The sequence below is a fragment of the Panthera tigris genome, chromosome B4, assembly GCF_018350195.1.
Source record: "Panthera tigris isolate Pti1 chromosome B4, P.tigris_Pti1_mat1.1, whole genome shotgun sequence".
Taxonomy (NCBI): Eukaryota; Metazoa; Chordata; class Mammalia; order Carnivora; family Felidae; genus Panthera; species Panthera tigris.
Window position 1 is genome coordinate 137,720,875 of NC_056666.1, and position 24,042 is coordinate 137,744,916.

Genomic DNA, 24,042 nt, shown 5'->3' on the forward strand with positions numbered 1-24,042 from the left:
TTGACGTGGCTTTTTATTACCGCTTTTGTTAGTTTAGGGAGAGTGGGAGAGAGGGAGAGGGAGAGAGAATCTGAAGCAGGCTCCACACTCAGCACGGAGCCCGACATGGGGCTCGATCCCACCACCCTGGGATCACGACCTGAGCGGAAATCAAGAGTCAGAAGCTCCGCTGACCGAGCCGCCCGGGTGCCCCTGCGAGCGACGTGTCTAATAGGTTCCGAGGTGTCAGGATGGGTTTGGTCTCCGGTGTTTGTCGTTTTCCCCATTTCTGTTTTTCAAAGATACCTTCAGACATCGGGGTTTATCATGAGCGGTGGCCTTATGCTGCCGCGTCTTTTCTCCTCACCGTCTCTCCCCTCCCTCCCCCACGCTTACGTGACCCTGGGGAAACTGCTGGGGTCTCCTCTCCATCTTCCCTCCTGCCTGCCGGCTGCGCTGATGGAGTCTGAGGTTTCTGTTTGCCCAGGTAGGCCCTTTGAGTCCTTTGTCACAAGACGTACCGGACAGTCCTGTACCGGAGGCGGCCGGGCTTGGTGTGGTGCCCTGTGTTTGCAGAGGGGACGTGGGGTTTGAAATGCAGTAGGTTTAGTTCCAAATGGACGTTTGTAGGGGCGCCTGGGTGGCTCAGGCAGTGAGCGTCCGACTCTTGGTTTCCGCTCAGGTCGTGGTCTTGTGGTTCGTGGGATCCAGCCCTGTGTTGTGCTCTGTGCTGAGTGTGGAGCCTGCTTCACATCCTCTCTGTCTCTCTGTCTCTCCGTCTCTCTCCCTCTCTCTCTCTCTCTCTCCCTCTCTCTCTCTCTCTCTCTTTCCCTCTCTCTCTCCCTCTCTCTCCCTCCCTCCCTTCCTTCCTTTCCCCTGCATATGTACATGCTCTCTCTCTCTCAAAACAAAAACAAATGGATGTTTATATATAAAACATGAGAAACTATGTAAAAGGATCTTCTGATGGCACCTGGTGAAGCAGAAACTAGCAGAGCATCCAGGGGGCTCTCCAGGGAGCACCCATGGGGGGCCCGGAACACTCTCCCTGCGGAGCACGTTCTTTTTGGGTCTGGATCCCATCGTAGGGTGGCCGAGGTGGGGAACTAGCTGGGACTGTGGATTTGGTCTAAGTTACTTGGAAAAGGAGCTCTGCTGACCGAGTCGCTCTGAGGCATTTTCCTTTGTCTTCAGCTCTGTGGTTCTCACCCTGGCCGCCTCCCAACCCGCTGTGGGGGAGGGGCTCGGAAGAGTTTTCCGGGGGAACTGAGGCCCTCCTCCTCCCCTGAGCATAAATCCCCTGGTAGCAGCCTTCCACCACCCAGAGAGCAGGGAAGGCGGGCTTGCGACCGGAGGGCAGTGAGCAGAGAGCCAGCTGGAGTGGACTCTGGGCCCATAGAGTGGTCGAGACCGCCTGCCACGAGTTCAAGGCTGGGTGCGTGTGCCGGCCGGTCCTCGCTGCACAGTGGGCTGTGGGTCCCCGGGGCAGTGGGGGGTGGACCACTGGTTTGCAGCCTGTGCATTAGCTGTTCAGACCCAGCTACAGGCCCTGGCACAGGTATTTCTGGCCTCTTCCTCGGTTGGCATGGCTGCAGATGTAGGATGAGGTTTATGCTGTTACTGTATATTACCTTTTTATTGCAGACTGTTTCTATTGCAAATAGTCGTAAATATTGTTACAGTCTTGTCTGCACGATGATGTGTTCCCCCAAGTACACACACACTTGGGTTGCGGGGCTGAGTGGTTTGTATTTTCCCTGGATGTTTTCCTCCGAGTGTGTTTCAGCCTCCTGCGCTCACGGCTCCCTTTCCAGACTGGCACATCTACACGGCATCAACGTGGCGTCGTTGTGTAGGACCCCGGTGGGGACCCTTCCCACTGAATGCCCTCTGCCGCCCCAGCTGGCCGGATTGCTTACCCTCGTGTGCACGGTGGGGGGCGACCTCTCATCAGGCGCTCATGGGGGTCACACACCGGAGTTCATGCATCATTCTAGGCGGGGGACGGTGGCGTGCCTTGTTCTTGCGGCGGTGGAACGTTCTTTCTTCCGGGACACAGGCCCTGTCTGCCGGTCCTCTCCATGGGTCTGGCTCCGGCTGCCCGAGTGGAGGCCTGTGTCCATGTGGCACGTGCTCCCAGATTGTGGGTGGCCCCGTGCTACTCTGCTGCCCCCGGGCTGTGACAGCAAGGCCTTCTGCTAACCCGGCTTCCCACTGGCCCAGACCCAGTTCTGTGAGTTTCCTGAACTGACCTGTGGGGGCGAGTGGGCCCGTCTCCTCCCTCCATGTGGCCTGTGGCCTTGGACGCCTTGCCTCTTGGGACAGCTGCCGTGTGTTGTTGGCCTCTCTGAGCCTGCCGTTGTCTCTGTCAGAGATCAGTTCCCAGGTCATCATGCTGGCCGGGGCGGCCAGTCCAGATTCAGCCGCCGCGGGCAGCGGTGACAGCCAGAGCCGGGGCTGTTTGTTGTCCCTGCCTCTGCCCCGCAGAGGCATCTCTGTGGACACGATTCCCATTCGACCTCTCCTTGTGCGTTTCCTTGAGGCTCAGCAGAAAGTTATGAGGCTCTTCTGGATTGTTCTGTCTGAAGTTGGGACCCTTTCTTCGGCTGTCTGGAGCTCGGTGGTGCAAGTTCCTTCTTTTCTCAGGTGGGGGTGAGTCTGCTGCTGGCTGAGGGGCTGAGCAGGGACTCCTTCCCGGCCTTGGCTCCGCTGGGCGTCCACATTTGCCCTGATCCACACACCTTGCTTCTTTCTTGATGCCCTTGGACATGAGCGTTCAGCAGGTTCCTAACTTCAGACTCCTGCCCAGTCTCACGTTTCTTTCTCTTCTGCCTGCTCCCCTGTTTGCACCTGTGCTTGAGCTCACTCCTTCTTGGCTCCTGGAAGCCTGGCTCTCTGTTTCCCCAGCTGCAGCGTGAGCTCCGTGGGGGCCGTGGTCATTTCTGTGTCCTGGCCCAGAACTCCACATGACCGGTGAGGGCCACAGCTCTGCCGGCTCGGGCCCCATTCTGTTACAGATGTAACGAGCCTGCTTCCCGGCCCCGGAGGCCCCGGAGGCCCCGGACTCCTGCTGTCCTTGTTTGTCCAGGCGCCTGTGGGCAGCACCTTGGAGGGCCTTGAAGACCAAGAGCTTAGCAGGCAGACATCTGCGGAAAGCTAGAGCCGAGGGAAGGAGGGCTTGCCCCTCGGTGGGCGTCCTTTTGGATTTCCGGACCCCCCCGCCCCGGACCCTCCCCCCAGGCCCCCCCCTTCCTACCTTCCTCCTTGCCTTTGTTTCTCTTGGTCCTTCACACCCCACCTGCGCCCTGGTCACGTTCCAGCCGGCTGATGGTGGGCGGGGTGGGAAAGGTGTGCTGTAGGCCGAATGTTGTGTCCCCCCAAATTCATATGTTGAAAACTTAATTCCCAGGGTGATGGTGTTAGGAGGGGGTACGCCGAGAGATGGTTAGGTCATGCGGGTGGGGGGCTGAGAGCTGGTTAGGCCATGAGTGGGGACCCCTCATGAATGGAGTCAGTACACTTATGAAAAAGGCCCATGAAACCTCCCTTGGCCCTTCTGCCATCCCTGAACTGGGGAGAATGTCCTGATATTGGATGTCTAGACTCCAGAACAGGGCAAGTACGTGCCGTTTATACAGGACTGTGGTTTATCAGCCCCCGGTCTGTGGTGTCCTGATGGGGTCTCCTGAGCACGCCAGACGTGGCAAATCCAGGATCTGAGGCCCCTCCTGCCAGAAAGGTGCCCATCACCTCACCCTGGAAGTGTGGGCGGAGGGGGTTCTGAACGTTTGCACGATGTCAGTTCAGTTCCACCGGGGGTGCCCTGCACCTGTGTGACTGCACCTGCGCGGCCGGCTCTGATCTCTGCCAGGACTTTCCCTCTGGCTGGGAAGATGTCATCTGGGGGTTTTGGGGTTTCACTTTGCAGCTGCTTCCCGTTGTGGTTTGAGACACAGAAGCGTTCTGGAAGTGCTCTTCTCCTGCAGCGTGGATGTGACTCCCCACTCTGCCGAATCTCCTCTTCTGGCGGTCCCCAAAGGTGCGGCCTTTGCCCAACGGTGCCGGAGAGCTGTGTGGGGGCTGTTAGGTTGGTTCAGTTTCCCGTTCTGTAGGTGGAGGCGAGGAGCCCGCGGAGTCCGTGTTTCTGCAGATGTGGACTGAGCGCGACCGTGGCCTGCGCTCTTGCTCTCCGGGCTCCGAGCTGCGGCGCTGGATGGCGTGGTCTGCTCAGAGCGGCCGGGTGCCGCGCTGGGGACAGGGCAGCTCCAGAAAGCCAGCGCTGTTCTTTTGCCCGAGCGACGGCTTTCGCAGCCTTCGTTTTGACCTGAAGCATTTTGCCCCAGAGAGCGCTTCTTGAAAAGTGTTCCTCCCTGGATTTCTGTGACCCCCGCCATCCCTGAGGGCTCCCCTGTGACTCCATTCTGCTTGTCCACCTCTAGCTCCGCGCGTTGGCCAGAGTGCGCTTGTCAGCCCGTGTCCCGTAATAGCCTCTCCCTTGATCCGGGGTCCCGCACGCTCGTGAGCTGTAGTCCGCGTCTGCCGTCCTCTGGGGATGCCCCCTGCGGTACCCTTGCACTTCCTCCGTCTGCAAGGCGTCGAGTGCCGTGCCGTAGAAAGATCGTGCACTTGGGTTTAGAGTCTGGCAGCTGGGCCTCGTCCTTTCATTTGTAAAACGGGGCCGAGAAGAAGCTATCCGGGCGCAGCCCTGCTCCGTGGCGCCCGCAGCTGTCACCGAATACCGCTTCTGATGTGCTCTCTTTGTCTCCTCCTCTTCTAAACCAGCTAGCCTTCCCACTTCTGGTTCGACTCAGAGCTGTCCCTACCGTCTTTTACCCGGGCGAAATTTGGGGTCCTTGTCACACCGTCGTCTCTCTGTGTCTCCGTATCTACTGGCGCATTCTCATTCGTGCAGGAGATTCCTGCGTTCTTCCTTTCCATCTTTCCTCTTGTCTTTGACGGGCCTGCTCTGGTTCAGACCTTTATTATTATCTCTGCCTCCTTGTCTCCCTCTTTCTCTGTGACACGTTCCGTGTACTGGCAGGAGGCGAATCAAATTGAAACATGGCTCTCCCTCGACTTGAGCAGCTCCCTGCTGCTTCCAGGACAGAGGTCAGACTCCTGGTATTTAACGCCCTTCGTAATCAGACTTCTAATTACTTGTTCATCCTTTTGCTCCATCCAGACGGAGGAACATACTGATCCCGGACCGTCGATTATTAATCTCTGCCTCAGACTCATGAATAGTAACTCTTAAAACGTATGCCGAAGTACCAGATTGTCTGACGGTGTCCCACAGACAGCAGTACAAAGCAGCTAGTCCAGAAGTGCAGTAACAACAGCTAACGACAGATCACCTTTTCCTCCTGGAACGTGTCTTTCCTCCCATTTTCTTTGATCTCGGTACCCCAGGAAGCCTGTGCTGCCCAGAGTACCAGAGGCAGCACCTGAACACAGGTTGATCACAGCCCAGAGATATCGGAGGTGCAGGTTCACCCCTGTTGTCCTGGCAGAATTACTCATGTTCGATTGTTATTAATTACGCCCTCAAGTGTCTACCTTAAACCGTGTATCACATGGTCGCCCTGCCTCTGCATAATCATAACGAAGAGTACTTCTGTCCTCTCGACCCCCGTGTTTGCACCTGTGTCGGAATGCGTGTGTGGTGACGTGCCCATCGCAGCGGCTCCTCAGACTTTCCTAGAGCCCTTATTCCCTGCCCGTCTCCCTTGGCAGGTGTAGGCTTTCGTACCGTTAGTTACCTTTCTAGCTCCTGGTCTGTGCAGGCGTAATGGAAGGAGTTAGGAATACAGGGGTGTGTAAGCTAGAACCCCTGTCCCTGGGGAGCCCGTGGTCAGGGTGCCGACAGACTCGGACCCAGATAGAGCTCGTGCTGGCATGAACGGAAGTGAGTGCCCAGAGGAGGAAGGGGTGAGTGCTTTGGTGTGGTGGAACGGCACGCGGGCAGGCTGGGAGCCAGGGCACGATCCCGGGACTCGGTTTCACGGATCAGCACCAGGCATAGCCCCACGTTCTAGGCGAGAGCACCTGGTGGTACCAGGCGAGGGCCCCAGCACGATGACGCAAGCCTAACTGTGCCACGCGGGCTGGCAGGGGTTCCCTGTCACTTTGCGACTGTCCCTGGGTCTTTCACTGCCATCGGAGCCTTCCTTCTGGGCACTAACACGTGAAATTATATGCAGGGGACGATGGGATTATGTTGCTTTGCCTTTGTAATTACATTGCATACTTATCTAAAATTAATTGAGCTTATCACTGACAAGACTGTCTTCAGCCTTTCTGTGGGCTGCATCCAGCTTCCTGTCTGGTGGATTCCTCAGTCCTGTGCGACGTTTGGGGGTGTGCTCCTGGCCTTTGGGGTGGGGGGACTTCCTTGGCAGAGCTGGGAGGGCACCCACCGCTCTTTCCTGCCTTTCCTTGAGGGTGTTTGGTCCAGGGGCTCCTCCAGAGCCAGTGAGCAGGTGCAGGTGGGACGGCGGCCTGGAAGGGGTCATGAAAACCTCAGGGTCCTGACCAGACGCATCTATCCACGTGGTGAGCAGCTGTCCCGGGGGCCTCTGTGCGGCGGCCCCGTTGACATGAAAGCCTCGTGGCGTCTGAACGACTGTACTTGGTGACCCCAGTTTTGTTATTGACCTTTTGCCTTAAGAAATGGAATAATCCGCTGCCGGATGGTATTACTGGCAAACACTGCTGACCGAGAAGGGGGTGGAGCTGAATCTCATCACGTGTGTGTGTGTGTGTGTGTGTGTGTGTGTGTGTGTGTGTACATTTCAATGCAGGAATTAATAGGAGGCTGAGGGTCTGTCTCCAGTGGGTCTGCTGGAAAGCAGAGACGCAAACGTCCAGCTTCTAATTTGCTTTGAAAGGATTTAGATTTTTAACATCAAATAGCAGTAGCCTTTCCTTTAATGAAATGCCACGCGACCCTGGCTGTGGGATCAATGGTATTGAGGGGAGAACGGGCCTTGGGAGGCCTTGTGAAGTGACAGCAGGTGACTGGGCTCTCTTTCAAGGGCGGGGGCGGGGGCTGGCTCTGACCACAGGACACTCCCCTTAGTGGCACTTTGCTTCTCCTTGCTGTAGATCTTGAAATGCCACTTTTTCCGTAAACATTTTTAATTTCCTGTGGGTAACCAATGGATATAACTCTGAGTCCGTTCTCTGCTTTTGGACATTTATGTCATATATTTTTTTAAATTTAGAAACAATGGTGCAGTGACCATCTTTATGTGTAAGTATTTATTTGCATTTTGGGTTATTTCTTTGGGACAGGTTCCCAGAAACGGCGTTTTGGCAGAGAGGGTGTGGGCAGTTTCAGCGAGGCCAGGATGTGAGCCGACGGCCTCTCTCCCGTGACACCTAGTCACAGAGTTGCCTTCGACCCCACCTGCTCTGCGAAGGCTACAGCATTTCGCGGGTTCTACGGATGCCTGGGGCCCTCAAACAGAGGCCTCCGTGGGCAGCACTAGGCCATGGCATCCTGCGTTAGGTCAGTCTACAGGCGCTCGCCAGTGAGGAACAAGAGCAGAGTAACACAGCCACTTGGGAGGGCCTTTGCCAGGTTTTCAGTTGGTGGAATGAGGTGGGGGGTTTCTGGGAGGGGCTCTCGTCGCTTTTCCACCATCCTGCTCTCTGCGGAGTGTGGGGGGCCTTCCAAATTCAGGTCTTTCCTTCCCCAGTTCTGCTCAAAAACTACACGCCAGAATCCATGATTATCCTCCCGCAACAGAGCCTCCTTTGTCCGTCTTCTTTAGAAGGCAGTTGGGGTTCTAAATAGCGTTTAAAGAATTCCTTATCAAAGGCTCTTTGAAAACATTTTTATGGAGATATAATCACCTGCCATACAATTCAGCACTGAAGTGTATGACTCCGTAGTTTTTGGTTTGTTTGTAGAGCTGGGTAGCTGTCACGACAGTACACGGCAGAACTCAGAGAGAAGCCCCGTACGCATCAGCAGTTGTCCTCCTCCCTCAGCCCCAGGCAGCGCTGGTCCGCTTTCTCTCTACGGACTTGCCTGTTTGGACATTTCATAGACAGGCGGCCCCCGACTCAGCATGGTTGGACTTTACGATGGTGCCAAAGCGATGCGCATCCAGTGGAAGTTGTACTTGGAATTTTGAGTTTGATCTTTTCCTGGGCCAGCGATCTGCGGTTCGCTCCTCTCGTGATGCTGGGCAGCGGCCACGGCTCCCGTCAGCCTCTCGATCGCGAGGGTCAGCGGTGGTCCGCCGACGACCGTTCTGTCCCTCACTTTCTGCACGGTGTTCGAGCAGTTACACGAGGCGGTCAGCGCCCTGCTGTGGACTGGGCTTTGCGTCGGCCGGTTCTATCTCACCGTAGGCTGATGTGAGCGGCCGAGCACGTTAAGGTGGGCCGGGCTAAGCGGTGGTGCTCGGCAGGTTATGTGTATTAAGTGCATTTTCAACTTGTGATATTTTCAAGAGACAGTTGGCTCACGGGGGTGTAGCCCCTTCATGGGTTGAGGAAGATCTGTAAGTGGAATCATGTGACCTGTGGCCTTCTGAGAATGACTTCTTTTATTTAGCGTAACGTTCTCAAGGTGCTTCCTTGCTATAGCGCATGTCCTTCAAGGTTCTTTTGGTAGAGTAGTACCCCCTTGCATGGACAGGCCACGCTTTCTTCGTCCGTTCATCACTGGATGGCGCTTGGGAGGGTTTGCACATTTTGGCTGTTATAGTACTGCTCCCGTGAGTGTTCGTGGTCACGTTTCTGTGTGGTTGTGGCTGTGTCCTCCTTTGTCTTGGGGATGCAGCCAGAGCGGGGCTGCCGGCTCCTGTGGTGACTCAGTGGCTGATATTGGAGGAGCTCTCGTTTTCCCAAGTTGCTCGCTGTGGCCGTCTCAGTGGGGGTGGCTGGCGTCTTAACTGTGGTTGTCATTTCCCTGATGACTAATGATTTTGAGCACTTTTTCTTTTCTTTTTTATTTATTTTGAGAGAGAGAGAGAGAGAGAGCATGCATAGCAGGGGAAAGGCAGAGAGAGAGAGAGAGAGAGAGAGAGAGAGAGAGAGAGAGAGAGAGAGAGAGAGAGAATCCCAAGCAGGCTCTGTGCTGTTGATCTCATGACCCTGGGACCATGATCTGAGCCGAAATCAAGTGTCTGGTACTTAACTGAGCCACCCAGGTGCCCCTGAGCACCTTTTCATATGCCTTTTCGCTGTGTGTATGTCTTCTTTGAAGAAATATCTGTTAAATATTTTGATCCATTTTCACTTGGGTCATGTGTGTTTTTATTGACATCCAAGACTCTTGGCACTGAATCTCCACTCATTGGCTGCCTTGAGGATCAGGCTGGGGGGCTGGGAGGGGGGGGCTGGCTGGCTCCGGGCCAGTCAGGCTGTTTCTGCGGCAGCCACCCACCCCCGCCCCACCCAGCTGGGCAGCAGGCCCTGTGCGTCCCTGGTGTAGCCACACAGGGCCTGAGTCCCGGGTTACATGTTTGCGGTGAAGTGGTCACGGGTGAGCATATTATTGTTGTAGGCAGGCCTCGAGGCATTCCAGCTGCTTCCCCTGCTGATTTGCTGGAGGAGAAATCTCCTGCCGGAGAGCAGTTGAGGGTGAGGACGTGCTGAGCTGCGGAGTGGGTCTGCCCTGCAGGGCTGGGCAGGTGGCCTTGAACTTTGCAGATGGGAGGGCCAAGGAGGAGCAGGACAGGTACCGCCCCACCCCATGAGGGGAGACTTCCTTTCCTGGTCTCCCTGAGAAAGTGACTTCTGCTTTGTAGGACTTGTTTTTCCCACTGTGAATACATTGGGTCCCTTCACTGATGTGAATTATAAAAACAAGGGGAAAGAATTCTATTGTCATCCACTCCTCATGGCGGTACTAAAACCAGCAAAACCAAGCAAAGGACCAGAGGCAAATGAGATTACCAGAATCCTTTTTGATGTAAACACACAATCCTGTACCGCATTCCTTTCCAGTTCTGATGTGGCCCGTGTCTTCTAGCGAATAGAATTCTTCCTGGAAATTTGTTCCAAAGTCCCGTGGGGAGGAGTCCCATTTCGCCTGGCGAATGTGCTGGAGCACCTGCGAATTAGGCCGTGAAGAGGAGACGCACTCTGTCTATTTTGTACGTTGGACGAGTGCTGTGTTGGACTCGTGTGTGGCGGACGAGTGTTGGACGAGTGTGTGGCGGTGGGGGGTGGGGGGCGTGAGAGGAAGGTGGTTCCTTGGGGGAGGTGTGGCCAGTCCAGGCCCTGCCTCCTTGGAAGAGCAAGTAATAAGCTTCATTTTTAGAAATGTGTTGTTATCTTATTTAAATTGACTTAACTGTTAATCATGGTGCAGTGTCTAGAATAAAAAGGCATCTCTGTTTTAGTGTTTCAGTCCTTTTTAAGCATTTCTGTTTCGGGGGTTGTGAAACGGAGCGGCACAGCCAGAGTCTAGAACACAGCTGACCCACCGTGTATTTTCTTGCCAGTGGCTTGCAGGTTTTTCTGTCTGTGAGCAGAGGAGATGGTGGGGGTCCCCTCTCCCTGTCTTTTTCAGGGCTTTCAGGATTGTGGCCACACTTTACCTCTTGATAAAAGAAAGTACCAGGAGGGCACTTTCTAATACTGTGCCAATTGTGCAGATTTTCACAGTTGAGCTGTATTTATTGCCTTTCTACTCTGGAAGTAGAGGGGTTGGCGTCTAATCCCCCTTCCCCTCAGGGTAGTTAATGTCACAGTTTCTGGGAAATTGGGATTCATTGTGCCGTTCTGACCGTGACTCGGGTTCCCGACTGAGCCATGAGGACCCGTGGTGTGTAGCTTTCTGTTTTATCCGCAAGTTGTTAATCTGGGGGGTGAGAAGGGGCGTCCTAACCGCCTCCTGTGCCCGGGGAGCAACCTCCTGCTTTTCGCTGCCACCCAGCCCTTTCTGGGGGTTCCAGATCATGATTGGCTGCCCCCTTATTCCGCCTGTCCTCCCCTTTGCAGGCGGTGGATTCAGCCTTCCCTGTTCTGGTAAACTCCCACCCTGGCCTCCTTTCCATCTTTCAGATTCTTGACGCCATTTCTGGCTTACTCTGTCTCGTCTTTGTTGTAACCTTATTCCTTTACTGTAGTGTTGGTGAGGTCTAGGGTGGTGGCAGTTAAAATCTACCAGGTTTCAACTTGGCTTCAAGGTGCCTCTCAAGCAGCAGCTCCCTGGGAGTCTTTCCCGATGTCTCCCTTCTTCCAAGAAGAGGCTACCTGTACCTTGGCGTCCCACGTCACCTGCACATCTGGATGGGGTAGCACCGTTTAACGCTTGCATTGCTGATTTCTTCCTCTTCCTCTACTTGCCAGTGAGCCCCTGGAGGGTAGGAACTGGGTCTGATTGTACTCTCTGAGGCTAGCTCAGCTCCCGGTTGGTGGTAAGTGGCGATCGATGTTCCCTGGGTAAATAAGTGTGTATAATAGACTCTGAGTAGGGGCAGTGTCTAAGTGGCGTTGGCCCCGGAGGCATCTTACACAAAGTGGGTGCTCGATAATTGTTGATCAAGTGGGCTGATTTATGAGACTTTCCTGGACTGTGGCTTCTGGGAACAAGAAATGTGCTTGTTTTACAGACCCTTTTGCTGGTGACTGCTCAGCTTTTAGATTAGATTCACATTTAAGCTGAAGTGATTGTAATGTACATGCATTTCTTACTCTTTTTTGAGATGTTTATTTATTTTGAGAGAGAGAGAGGGAGAGGGAGAGGGAGAGGGAGAGAGAGAGAAAAATCCCAAGCAGGTTCTGCACTGTCGGTGCAGAACCCAACATGGGGCTTGATCTCATGAACCTTGAGATCATGACCTGAGCCAAAATCAAGAGTCGGACGCTTAACCGACTGAGCCACCTAGGCGCCCCAATATCTTATTTTTATTCATTGTTTCTCCCAGCTTTTATTTCCATAGAAGATTTTTCCAAAATTAGAATTAAAACTAGTTAAACAGAGATGACTGTTAGAAAGAAAAATAGCTTTAAATTCTGGCTTTTCTGGAAAAGGTGCTTATAATTACGAGTACTTTGCATATACAGTTTTGTGACAGATTTCTGGTTCAGTCTCAAATGTGATATTTTACCTCCAGTTAGGACGAATGGCTCCCCCTTGCTTCATGGTTTGGGTTCACATGGAGTGCTGAGTAATTACACCAGGAAGCATAGCAGACGACTCTTCTTGTGCTTGTGGAGCATTGTCACCATTTCCAAATGCCCTCCCGTGTAATGTCTCTGCTCTTTGGGAGAATTCTATGACTTAGGTGAGGGTGTTATTTTTAATTTGTTCCGTGTTTACAGAGGAAGAAATGGGAGCTCAAGAGATTAGAGGGCCTCTCTGAAGCCACACTGATTCTTGTTGGCTGTGCTGGGCCTTGAACCCGGGTCTGCTGAGTCCACAATCAGTGTTTGTTCTTATGTGTTTCTCTGCTAGCCGTTTGCTTCTTTTGGTCATGGGGTGTCTTGCTGTGGCAGTTTTCTAAGTGGGAATCTCACTGAGAAGTAAAGCCTTACGGTACACATGAACATGGAATTATGATATTGGTGTTTTCATAAGAATATTACAAAATTTTAATTTTCAGAAAACAAATTCACTGTTGTGGAAGGAAGACATGCTCTTTATTTCTCATTCCCTTTCTGCTTATTAAAATTTTTCTTACATTTTAGTTTTCTCTGTTAGAGGATTAGTGGTTTTATAATCTGATTCTAAGAAATACAGCGATAGAAAGCTAAAAGGAGAGCCAAACACAAGATTTAAACAGGAAGACTCAGGCAGTTGAAATAAAAGGTGGAAACAGTATTTGCCATGCAAGTAGTAATCATAAGAAAAGTAACTTATAATAATACCAGAAAAAAAAAAAATCCAGAGAGAGAGACAAAGAGGGATGTTTCATAACGATAAAAGATTCAACTCATTAAGTTGATGCATCTTTCCTAAATGTATGTGCACCCAAAACTACAGCTTCATAATACATGAAGCAAAACTTGACAGAAATGAAGAGAGGAAGAGGCAAGTTCACTGTCATAGGCAGAAATTTTAGCACCCTTCCCTGAGTAATTGGTAGAATAGGTAAATTAAAACATCAGCAAAGATGTGGAAGATACATACCACTGTCAGCCAACTGGATCTCCCTGATTTAGCCACCACATGTGGATGACTGCATATACCAGCTAAAGAATGCACATCTTTCCAAGGACATATGGCACATTCACCAGATACACCACATGCTCTACCAAAGCAAGTCATAGTAAATATTGAAGGATTGAAACAACACCAAGTTCATCTGACCAGATGCTTTAATTTAGAAGTCAGTGTAACAATAAACTACCCAGGAAATCCTCAAATATTTGGAAATTTGTCAACGTACTTCAAATTAACTCTGGATCAAAGAAATCACAAGGAACATGAGAATCTATTTGAATGTAATGATAATCACCATGCGTATGAAAATCTGTGTGTTGCTAGTAAAAGAGTGCTTGGAGGGAAGTTTGGTCTTTAAACGTTTATCTTAGAAAGGAATCAAGGTTTCAAATCAGTGATTAAAGCTTCCACTTTAAGAAGGTAGGAGAAGAGGAGGAAGTTAAACAACACCAAGTAAAAGAAGGGAAATAAAACAAGGGTGGAAATCAGTAAATTGGTAAGTGGATAAACAAGGGCAAGAATCAAGAAAATCTGGTTAGTTTTTTTTTTTTAAAGACCAATAAAAACTTCTAGTTAGACTTGATCGATGGAAAGAAGAGAAGACACAAATTACCATTATCATGTTGTACTGAAAGAGGAAGCATCACTACAAACCCTACAGACATTAAGAAGATAATAAGGGTGTATTATTTGCAACTTTATGCCAATAAATTCAAGAAGTGACATGAAATGGACATAGTACTTCAAAGACATGACCTCATAAAACTGATAGCAGAAGAAAGGGAAAACTTTAATATCCCAATGTCAATTAAAAAAATTATAATAAAAAAGCCTCACACAAGGAAAGATCAGGGTCAGATGGCTTTCCTGGCAAATTCTATCAAACATTTAAAGAGGAAATAATACCAATTCTCCAGAAGCTCTCTCAGAAAAGAGAGGAGGAGAAACCTTCTCAGCTCATTTTAATAAGGCATCATAACCCTAATACCCAAACCTTATAACAAAGGCATTGTGAGAAAAAGAAACTAGAGACCAATATCCCTGATGGCTATAGCCAAAAAGTTCTTCAAAAATACATTAGGAAGTTGACTCTTGCTTCAGTCCATGAAGGATTAGCTGCCAAAGGAATTTCTCCCCTGTTGTAAACAAATAGAAACTTAGACCAATAAACTGAACCTGGGGAGTCAAGGAGTTGGAAGGGGGTTCTAGGAGGCCAAGACAGACTGCATGGGACACAGTATTCCACAGAGACAGAGCCCACATGTCTGCAGAGGGGTCCCATCAAGTCCTTGGTGGAGTGCTGGCCTGTTCATGAATGGGGTCCAATCCATGAGGTGGGGGAGAGAATCCTCATGAGGCAGTGAGTTGAATAGTCCCCAGAGCTCATACAGGTGTTGACTGTTGGGCGTTGCTGGCTGTCACTTGCTGCAGGAACCTAGAACTGAAAAGTCACTCTCTTTAGCAGCTGAAGCGGGGGGGGGGGGGGGGGACCCTGTGTGCTCAGGACCTGAGCACTCTGTAGGGGCCTAGTGCAGGAGAAAAACGCTCCAGAGGAGGCGCGCGCTGAAGAAAACCCAGCACCCACACTTGCTGCAGGAGCTGCGTGCCAGGGAAGCAGCCTCTGTAGGAGACTGATGAATGAGGCATGTGAGAACTTGGGTGAAAAAACTCCTTTCTCCTTTAGTGTCCCTCCTTCACTCTGTACTGAAAAGGATGATGTCATGCCAGCCAGCCAAGGAGAAGTATTTACAAGACCCAGTTCCATTATCACAGAGGCAGTAAATTGCTAACTGGCACATCTGGCATTTAAAAAAAAAAAAAAAAAGGCATGCCACGAAACAGGGAAATAGGACCTGGAATCAGAAGAAATCTCTGTCATTAGAAACAGGTAAGATTATGAACGGTTCAGTAAAAAGATGGGGAAAAGATTTCAAGATACGCACCATAGAAAGTATAGAAATGGCCAATAAGCTCACGAAAATCTGTTTACCGCTCAACATCGTTAGTCATCACAGAATTGCTAATTAAAATGTAATGAGATGCCTTTAATGCTTACTAGAATGGCTAAAATTAAAGACTGACAGCACTGAGTTTGACCGGGTGTAGAGCAGTTAAAGTTTTTATACATTGCTGGTGGGAAGCGTAAAATGGTACAACCATTTTGAAGGACCACATGGCTTTTTTTTTTTTTTTTTTTTTTAACCAAGGTAAACCCGTATCTGTCGTATGATCCGGCAATTCCACTCCTTCACGTTTGCCTAATAGAGATGAAAACAGAGACCCACAGAACACATGTCCACAAGAATGGTCATAGCCGTTTTTTCACAGTGGTGAAAGCTTGTGAATAAACCAGCTATCTGTGAATATGGAAGCAAATTGTGGTATATTCATAGAGTCGATTAGTATTTCTGCCATTCTCGTAAAGAATAAACCACTGGTACGTGCAACATCATGACTCTGACGTGAGCAGATGAAGCAGAGCTCGAGCAAGTACCTCCTGTGTGTACTATTTATGTGAATGTCAAGATCAGACAGAGATAGTCTATGACCAGAAAGGAGCTAACTTGGAGTGGGGGCAAAGAATTATAGAAAAGGCTGCTAGAAATGTTCTGTATCTTGTTTTGGGGGGGGCCACATTCATCCTTTTTTATTGCCTGTAAATTATATGTCAGTTAAAATATGGGACCCCACTCGCCCAAGAAAACCACGTCTAAAGGGGGTAGAGGAAAGACTTGGGCGTTCTTCTCTCCAGCACTTACCACCAGGCTATTGCAAGGCACTGCCTCAGGATGCGCAGGAAGCAGAATCGTGGCGTCTGACCTGCAGGAACTCGTCAACCACTTCTGGGAGGTGAGGTAGATGCTCAGATACGGCACTGAAGGTGGGCTGTTAGGTGCCCTGGCTCCAGTTGTTCCTGGCACCCATGGAAGAGGGAATTGGGTGTTACTGGGGTTGAGAGGAAGGCTTCGTAGGTCTGGCAGAGGTGGAGCTGGTCCTGGGAGGTTGGGTGGATTTTGAAAAGTCGGAGGTAAAGTTGGAGATGCCACGGGAACTTTGTAGCTTGGTAGGAACACAGCAGGGTACACACTGAAAGGCACATCTTCCACTGTCCTTGAGCCATTCTCTGAAGCCCTCCCCCCGTGGCTGGCTATGCTTCCAGGCTCCTGTGTCCACCTACAGAAGCACTCAGGGTGTCTGCCCTCTGCTTTCTCTTGTTCTTTTTTTTTTTAATATATTTTTAAGGTTTATTTATTTTGAGAGAGAGAGAGAGAGAGAGCGAATCTGAGAGCATGAGCAGGGGAGGGGCAGAGAGAAAGGGAGAGAGAATCCTAGGCAGGCTCTGCCCTGTCAGCACAGAGCCTGACGTGGGGCTTGATCTCATAAACTGTGAGGTCATGACCTGAACTGAAACTGAGAGTTGGACGGACACGTCACCAACTGAGCCACCCAGGCTTCCCCCTGTTCTTCCATCTCCACAGACTCACTCCATATCCACCCAGAAAAGCATCCATTCTTTTCCGTGGCAGTGTCGTCGTCCAGCGTGTGGATGTAACAGTGTTTTAATCATCTCCCTGTTGAGGACAGACACTCTGATTGTTTCTAGTTTTTGTTATGACAAGGCTCCAACGAGCACCCTGTGTGTAACCCCTTGCACACGTCCCCGTGGAACAGATTTCTTCAAGTGAGGTTGCTGCTCAAATGTTATATACCTTTAAAATGTGACCAATAGAAAGTTCTGTTCGTATGCACTCCGACCAAACTATAAGAGAGTGGCTATTCACCTACAGTCACATCAGTACGGGTATACTCATTTAATATTTTATCTAATTTGCGACAAATTTCTTGTTCTAATAATGTAGTTATTTAATCACCATTGAGACTATGTGCCTATTTTTGTGTATGTACTAGCCACTTCTATTTCCTCTTCCATGAATTTTCCAGTTTTGTGTAGATTGATCATTCTCTTGTATGTATTCTTTATGTATGAGTGATGTTAACTTTTTTGTATGGTACCTATGTATTTTTCAAGTCTGTCTTTTTTTTTTTTTTTTTTAACATTACGGTGTCTTTCATTGTGCAGCCATTTTAAACTTTTGTACTGTTAGTTTGTCAACCTTAATTATAGTTCTAGGATCTGTGTTTTGCTTGGAAGGCCTTTCTCCCATCTGAAAGTAGCACAATATTCCTCTATATTTTCTTGTATTTTTATCTTTCCTTCACATACATGTGCTCACACGCACACACACATGCACACACTCCATTCAGGTCTAAGGATTTTTAATGTGTATTTATTTTTGAGAGAGACAGAGCATGAGCAGGGGAGGGTCAGAGAGAGCGGGAGACACAGATTGTGAAGCAGGCTCCAGGTTCTGAGCTGTCAGCATAGAGCCTGATGTGGGGCTCGAACCCACAAGCCATGAGATCATGACCTGAGCTGAAGTTGGACACTTAACCGACTGAGCCACCCAGGCGCCCCGGTCTAAGGATTTTTAATCATTTGGAATTTTTTTTAATGTTTATTTATTTTTGAGAGAGAAAGAGAGAGAGAGAGAGAGCGCGCGCGCAAACAGGGGAGGGGCAGAGAGAGGAGGACACAGAATCCAAAGCAGGCTCTAGGCTCTGAGCTGTCAGCACAGAGCCCGATGCGGGGCTCGAACTTACAAACCATGAGATCGTGACCTGAGCTGAATCGGACGCATAACCAGCTGAGTCACCCAGGTGTCCTTGGAAATGTTTTTGTGGTAAGATACATGGTCTGATTTCCTTTTCTGAAAATAAATGCCATATTGTTTGGACACCATTGACTGATGGGCCCCTTGATCTGAAATGCTGTTGTAATCATAACTAAGTGCAGGTTTGATGTGAACCATTCATCGGTTCCATTGATCTCCCCAGTGTCTTAAGAACTGTAGCTCTCTTACACATTTTCTTGTCTGTTAATACAAGTCCGTTCGTGTTATTCTTTTTGGAAATCTTATTGGCTGCTGTTAAGCATTTGCTCTTTCAGATGAACTAGTGCCAGCGTATCAGGTTTTACAGCACACACGGAATATCCCCCTGGGATTTTGTTGGCTTGAGTTGAACTTAAAGAGTTTTTAAGTGGTGGTCGACAGCACTGTAATATTGAGGCAAGATCCAGCAGTGTGTTCGGTCCCTGCTCTTCTTCCCCTGTCCTCACCCGAGCCGCCGTCCCCCCTACGCTGGGCTTCATAAGCAGCCCACCAGTGTCCCTCTGGTCTCTTCTTCACGCCGTGGCCACGGCTTTGCATTAGTTCTTTCCTGGACTGAGAATATTCCCCTTCCAGCCCCTCTTCCTTCAGTAATGTCTCCTCATCTGTGGGTCTTTCCTCAGTTGTCATCTTCAGGGAAACCTTCCTAACAAGGTAGAATTTCCCACCTGTCCTTTCACCTCCCAGCCCTTACCTCTTGTTCTGAGCCCAGTTGGAATTTCACACTTGCTCTGTCCTTGGGGTGGAGGTGGGTCCTCTGAGTGCAGGGCTTTGTGTGTTGTTCCCTGGCCCGGAGGAGGTGCTCATTAAATCCTTGTTAACGCCAGTGAGCTTGGTGTTTTCCTCCATTTCTTTAAGTAGAACCTCACAGTTTTCTTCATATGCTATTCTCCATTTCTTGTGAAGCCTTACGCCTGCAATATTGTTTATTTTGTTGCTGATGGAGAAAAGCTGTTGATTTTAGAATGTTCTTGTATCTGCCCGTCTTGCTGAACTCAACCCTCATTCCCGCCTCTCTTTGCTGGCTTTATCCTCAGGCCAGTTGGGTGACAGTTGGCTGTAGCCCCAGCCTCACATCTGACCCTAGCGGTCTTCAGAGGGAGCAAGAGAAGGTTGCCTCCAAAAGGTTTCTGAAGAGCCAGGAGGGGCTTTCTCCTCAGCTTTGCTCTGCAACAGCCAATCAGTTCCAACCTTGGGGTGCTGGGTTCAGCTTCCCTCAGGCTGACTCCCCTCATTACCAGGGCTGCGGGGTGGGGTGCTGGTGGTCACTTTGCACATCCGGGATTCCGCTAGAAAGGTGGAGGGGCAAACAGGCCCTGGGCGAGGGTCTACACTGGACGTCTACCGGAATGGTCCTGTGACTTTCCCATCAAGCCAGTTTAACACCTTTATAGGTACGAGATTTCCCGACATGGAGCCGTTTTATTCCTGGAGTTTTATTCCTGTGTGTACTGTCCTTTGAATACCTGGCTGTGTTTTGATCTGCGGAGATTTGTTTTGGACCTTTTGTCCATATTCATGAGTGAAATTTGTCTGTGTTTGCAGGAAGCCTTTCTAATAGGGGAAGTTAATAGAGTGGAAAGATTCTGGGCTGTGAAGGTCACTGAGTTCCTGGGCCCCTGTGGCCGAGTCCCCCGACCTCTCTGCTCCTTGCCTACCCAGTAGGGTCACAGCCCTGATTCACTCAGGCTGTGGCAAGGAACAAATAGCGCCTTTGAAAGCTCCTCTCACACACTGACGCTCACGCGGACTCAGAACTTGGCCTCACATGTCTGTTCAAGGCACCATTTTTGTGAGTTTCCTCCATGAGGAGACAGGTTCAGAGAACATTAGCAACGGAGATTTCTCTCGGCTTTCTTCATATAAACCATAATCAGAAAACCAGACTCGTGCAGGAGGAGAGGCCCTGGGAACATGACTGGTAAACATTACATTATTGGCGTTCGGATATTAGGTTCCTGCTTTTCGTAATATCCTCAGGGTGCGGGGGAAGATTCGATACTTTCTGAGATTCTGCTGTAAAGTGCAAGTTATTGCTGGTACCGTCGCCCAATTATTCTGTACTTATTTTACTTAGACTTTAGTAATTGGAAAAAGATTAGATGTCAGGACTTTGTATTTTGTTGATTATATTACCAAAGTCTCTTTAATCGTTTCTTTTATTCCGAGTATTAATCATGAGCTCCTAGCTGTTAGGAGAAGAGCCTGATGGTAGATTCGTAACTTAAAGGAGAGAAATAATTACTTCAGTTTCAGTGGGACTGACTGAGTGTTGATACACCTGCAAATTGAAATGTGTTCTCTATCCATTCGGGGCACGTGGCTGAGACCTTGGGGAGACATAGAAGGTCACGTGGAATTCAGGGGCCGATCTCCCCACCCGCCCGGCCCTGCTGTGCCCTCTCCTGCCCTCCGGAGGCTCCGGACATGTCCTTGACCAGCCCTGCCTCTCTTTGGGTATTTGTGATGGCAACAGTGACTTGTACTAGTCTACTTGGAAGACTGTGTTGTCCTTGATGTGTGCATAACATGGCTTCACCCTTGATCGGTGCTGTATGAACACAGGCTTATCCCCGTGAAATAATTTCTTCCAAAAGCAGTCTTGGAGCCAAGCGCCTTCTGTTCTCCAGCAGGAAATGGTGGGAGTGAGACAGAATGCGGGAAGGACGGGAGAGCTCAGAGGGTGGTTAAGTTGGGGACAGGTGTTGGTGGTAGGGGTACAGGGAGACGGAGGGTGGGAGGGAAGGAGGGGGCATGTGGACTCTGGACTCACTGCTCTAGGGAGGAAGGTGTGTGGTGCCTCACCTGTCCCGGCGAGACTGTGGGGACACTTGCGATGCGTTTAGCAAACATGTACTCTGTGTAACTTAAATGCAAACAGGTGACACTTAGCTCTGCGGGAATAGAGGCGACTTTGCGTCTCTTGTATATTGAGAACGATCATTATCTGAAATCTTTATCACTCAGGTTTGTTCTGATTTCGTTTATGGGGCCTCATACCCCGCCGTAACATTGATGGAATATGTTAAAGCCCCGTGGGGAGTTTGTGGACTGTTTGTAAACCCTGTTTTGTCTCTTTTGTCAACAGAGGAATTGCGGAAGTTGAGCTGGTCCGGAATCCCTAAGTCGGTTCGTCCGATTACCTGGAAGCTGCTGTCGGTAAGTCTTCCTGGGGCTGCCTGTCCTGGCGGCCAGGCTCCAGGCGTGGCCCGTCGGCCGCCCAGGCATGCGCCTTGCCTTTGTGGCAGTGATCCGGGCCTTTGTCTGAGCTAAGGTGACATTTTCCATCTTTTGCTTAATTTCAAGCTTGGTTTGACAAGGCTGGCAGAAAATGAGGAGAGGTAATTATTTATGACAGCTGTATTCTTTTTCTCTGATTTTATTATTCTGAAAATCTGTAATATTTTCAAACGTGTGATATAGAAAGGATTGAGCATAGAAGACTGTTTCAGTTCTGAGGAATCCATCACAGCGAAATAGGTTTGACAAAGGTGGTGGGTTTTTTTTTTTTTTTTTTTTTTTCTTTTTCTCTTTTTAAATGTTAGTGGGGATGTTAGACGTAGTCTGCGTTTCTGTGATGGAGGCTGGGGTTCTGGTTCTAAACTGCCCATTGTGGAGACTCCTGGAGGAGGTCATGTGGACGGGGTGGGGGTGGGGCGGCCGCCAGAAGATTCCCTGTCCTTCACTCGGGTTAATATCGGAAGTGAGCTGGGCCCTGCTGAAAGCTTGGGAGTAGTTTATAGACAGCTTTCTTCTCTTTCCCTTTTTAAATTATTTTTGGAGTTAAATCAGTGGGGAACTCTAAGTGTTTACTCTAAATTGGGTTTGACTTTTCAGTATTTAAAAGACTCTTTCTTGCTAATGAGTCTTCATAAATTTGCAGCTTAGTACCTCGTAATCCTAAATGCAGATACAGCTCTCAACAGTGAATATTTATTGATTAAATATTCTCTTGCAATTAAAATTAGACCTGCTACAATTGCTCATGTTTTTGTTTGGTGTTTGTTATTTTAAGCATTTGTATCTACTTTTCCAAACGTCCTCCAAGATAGGTTGCAAAGTTTTGAGATTGAACTGTGGGAAGTTTTGATGAAAACACGTTTAAGACCTAATGGTACAATTTTGTACTTAAGGATGTGCTGCCTCTAGGTGGAAAGCCTTCATGAATGCTTCTGTCCCCTTCCTTTCCTTCGGTTCTCAGTCTGCTCGAGTCGTGGTTAGATACCCTGTGGTCGGAATGGGAGGGAGGGTGTAGGTGGGTAGAGTCTGTAAGCGGGCGTGTCAGGAAAGCCAGGGAAGGAGTGTGCGGGCCTCCTCGGGCATGTGTACCGCGTAGCCGCTTAACTGGTGATGGAGCCCCTTGCCTGGAGACAGAGGTGAATCAGATAGTGGCCCTGCCACTAGGAGGGGTTAGGGCTGGTCAGGGCTGCAGCACCGTCTGGGACCGTGTGCTGCGGGGTGCACGGGGCTCAGGCGGTCAGGAGCGGAGTGAGCGCCCAGGGAAGGCTTCTCGTTCCCAGTCTCTGCAGGTGCTGTGAGGTGGGAAGCTGGGGAGCGGGCGGGACACAGATGAACTTGGCAGTTCTAGACCTCTTTGGGTTTGGGTTGATGGATGAGTTAAAACAATGTGTGTGGGGCGGTGAGTGGGCAAAGCCGGTCCTTCCAAAGTTGGGGGGGGGGGCACCGAAAAAGGGAGGGCAGTCCCAGGACAGCACAGACTCACCTGTGTGGCAGGCCAGACTTCTTGTGGGAGCTTCTGGAACATCTTGAAGGGTGTGTCAGGGTCCTTGTGTGTGTGTGTGTTTGGGGGGGGGGGGTTAGATGCAGATGGGATTGGACAAGCAGGGGCCAAGGTGGGCGGGCTCCCCAGGAATGGCTGGGATTGGTGACGAGCAGGGGCCAAGGTGGGCGGGCTCCCCAGGAATGGCTGGGATTGGTGACGAGCAGGGGCCAAGGTGGGCGGGCTCCCCAGGAATGGCTGGGATTGGTGACGAGCAGGGGCCAAGGTGGGCGGGCTCCCCAGGAATGGCTGGGATTGGTGACGAGCAGGGGCCAAGGTGGGCGGGCTCCCCAGGAATGGCTGGGATTGGTGACGAGCAGGGGCCAAGGTGGGCGGGCTCCCTGGGATTGGTGACGAGCAGGGGCCAAGGTGGACGTGCTCCCAGGAATGGCAGGGAGAAGGCTTGGATGGGGCAGGGAACCGGGGGCAGCCAGGGACCAGGAGCGGGTGACTCCTGAAGGATTTGAGTGAGGGGTGAGTCGGCTGTGTTTCTGGAATGGGAGAGTCAGGAGTCTCTCGAAAGGTCTGTTGGCTGGTTCCTTCATTGATTTGATCGTATTTACCGAGCATTTTGTGGCTCTGGCACTGTGTTGGAGCTGGGAGATAAGGAGAGAAAAGGACCAAGTCCCTGTGCCTTATGGAGCCTGCGAAAAAGAAGAGGAGTCCCTGCCCTCCTCTGTCTCCCCCAGGGCAGACCGGGGTTTTACCGCACGGGAAGGATCCTGTTCTCTCAGGAGTCTGGGCCCCCAGTGCTCTGCTCACCCTGTGTCTCAGCTTGCTTCACAGCACTTACTGAGTGCTTGCTGTGTGCCAGACCGTGCACACGCGAGAGATGCCCGCAGATGCGGTGGTCTCTGGGTGCAGGACCCAGGAGCTGGTGGGTCCGTATCGCGAGCAGAGCCCGGTCGGGAGGAAGGGTGTGCCGGGCTGCTCTGGTTGCTTGTTGGAAGGAAGAGACGGACAGCCGGGTCAGGGAAAACCCCCCGGGGGCGTGGGTGGAGGCTTTGGGGGGCCTGTGGCCGCTGGAGCAGGAGCCAGTCGCTGCCATGGCACTGTGCTTGTCACTCAGGGAGCGTGTGCTCACCTCGACTTTGCCGTGCGCTGGGCCAGGCAGGCGGTGATGTCATTCAGCCGTCACGTGCCCACACACGGTCCCTCTGGGGGTGACGACGGGCTCTGGGAATCCAGGTTGAGGGGTGCTAGTCAGACATGGGTGTGGGTAGGTGGAAGGAGGCCAGCATCCTGGGGCCGTCGTCTCTTCGCCTCGAAGCGCTGACCCAGGAGCTGCCTCGTGGGCCTGTCCTCGTCTCCCAGTTACTCCCAGGCGCACATCATCAGTATGTTTCCTGTCCTGGGGGATTTGGGGAGCACGGCGCAGGATGCTGACCACTCACTTCTGACTCAGCAGGTGTTTCCCACGCGTC

At 50.8% G+C, this 24,042-nt stretch overlaps 1 protein-coding gene across 3 annotated transcripts in view; it reads left to right on the forward strand.

The window, feature by feature from the left end:
- TBC1D22A (TBC1 domain family member 22A) overlaps positions 1-24,042 on the forward strand; it is a 320,332-nt gene that overhangs the window by 64,327 nt on the left and 231,963 nt on the right. For all 3 annotated transcript variants that reach the window (XM_042993557.1, XM_042993558.1, XM_042993559.1), the window contains one exon: positions 20,927-20,997. In XM_042993557.1, the coding sequence (XP_042849491.1) occupies positions 20,927-20,997 (71 nt within the window). The remainder of the gene's footprint in view (positions 1-20,926; positions 20,998-24,042) is intronic.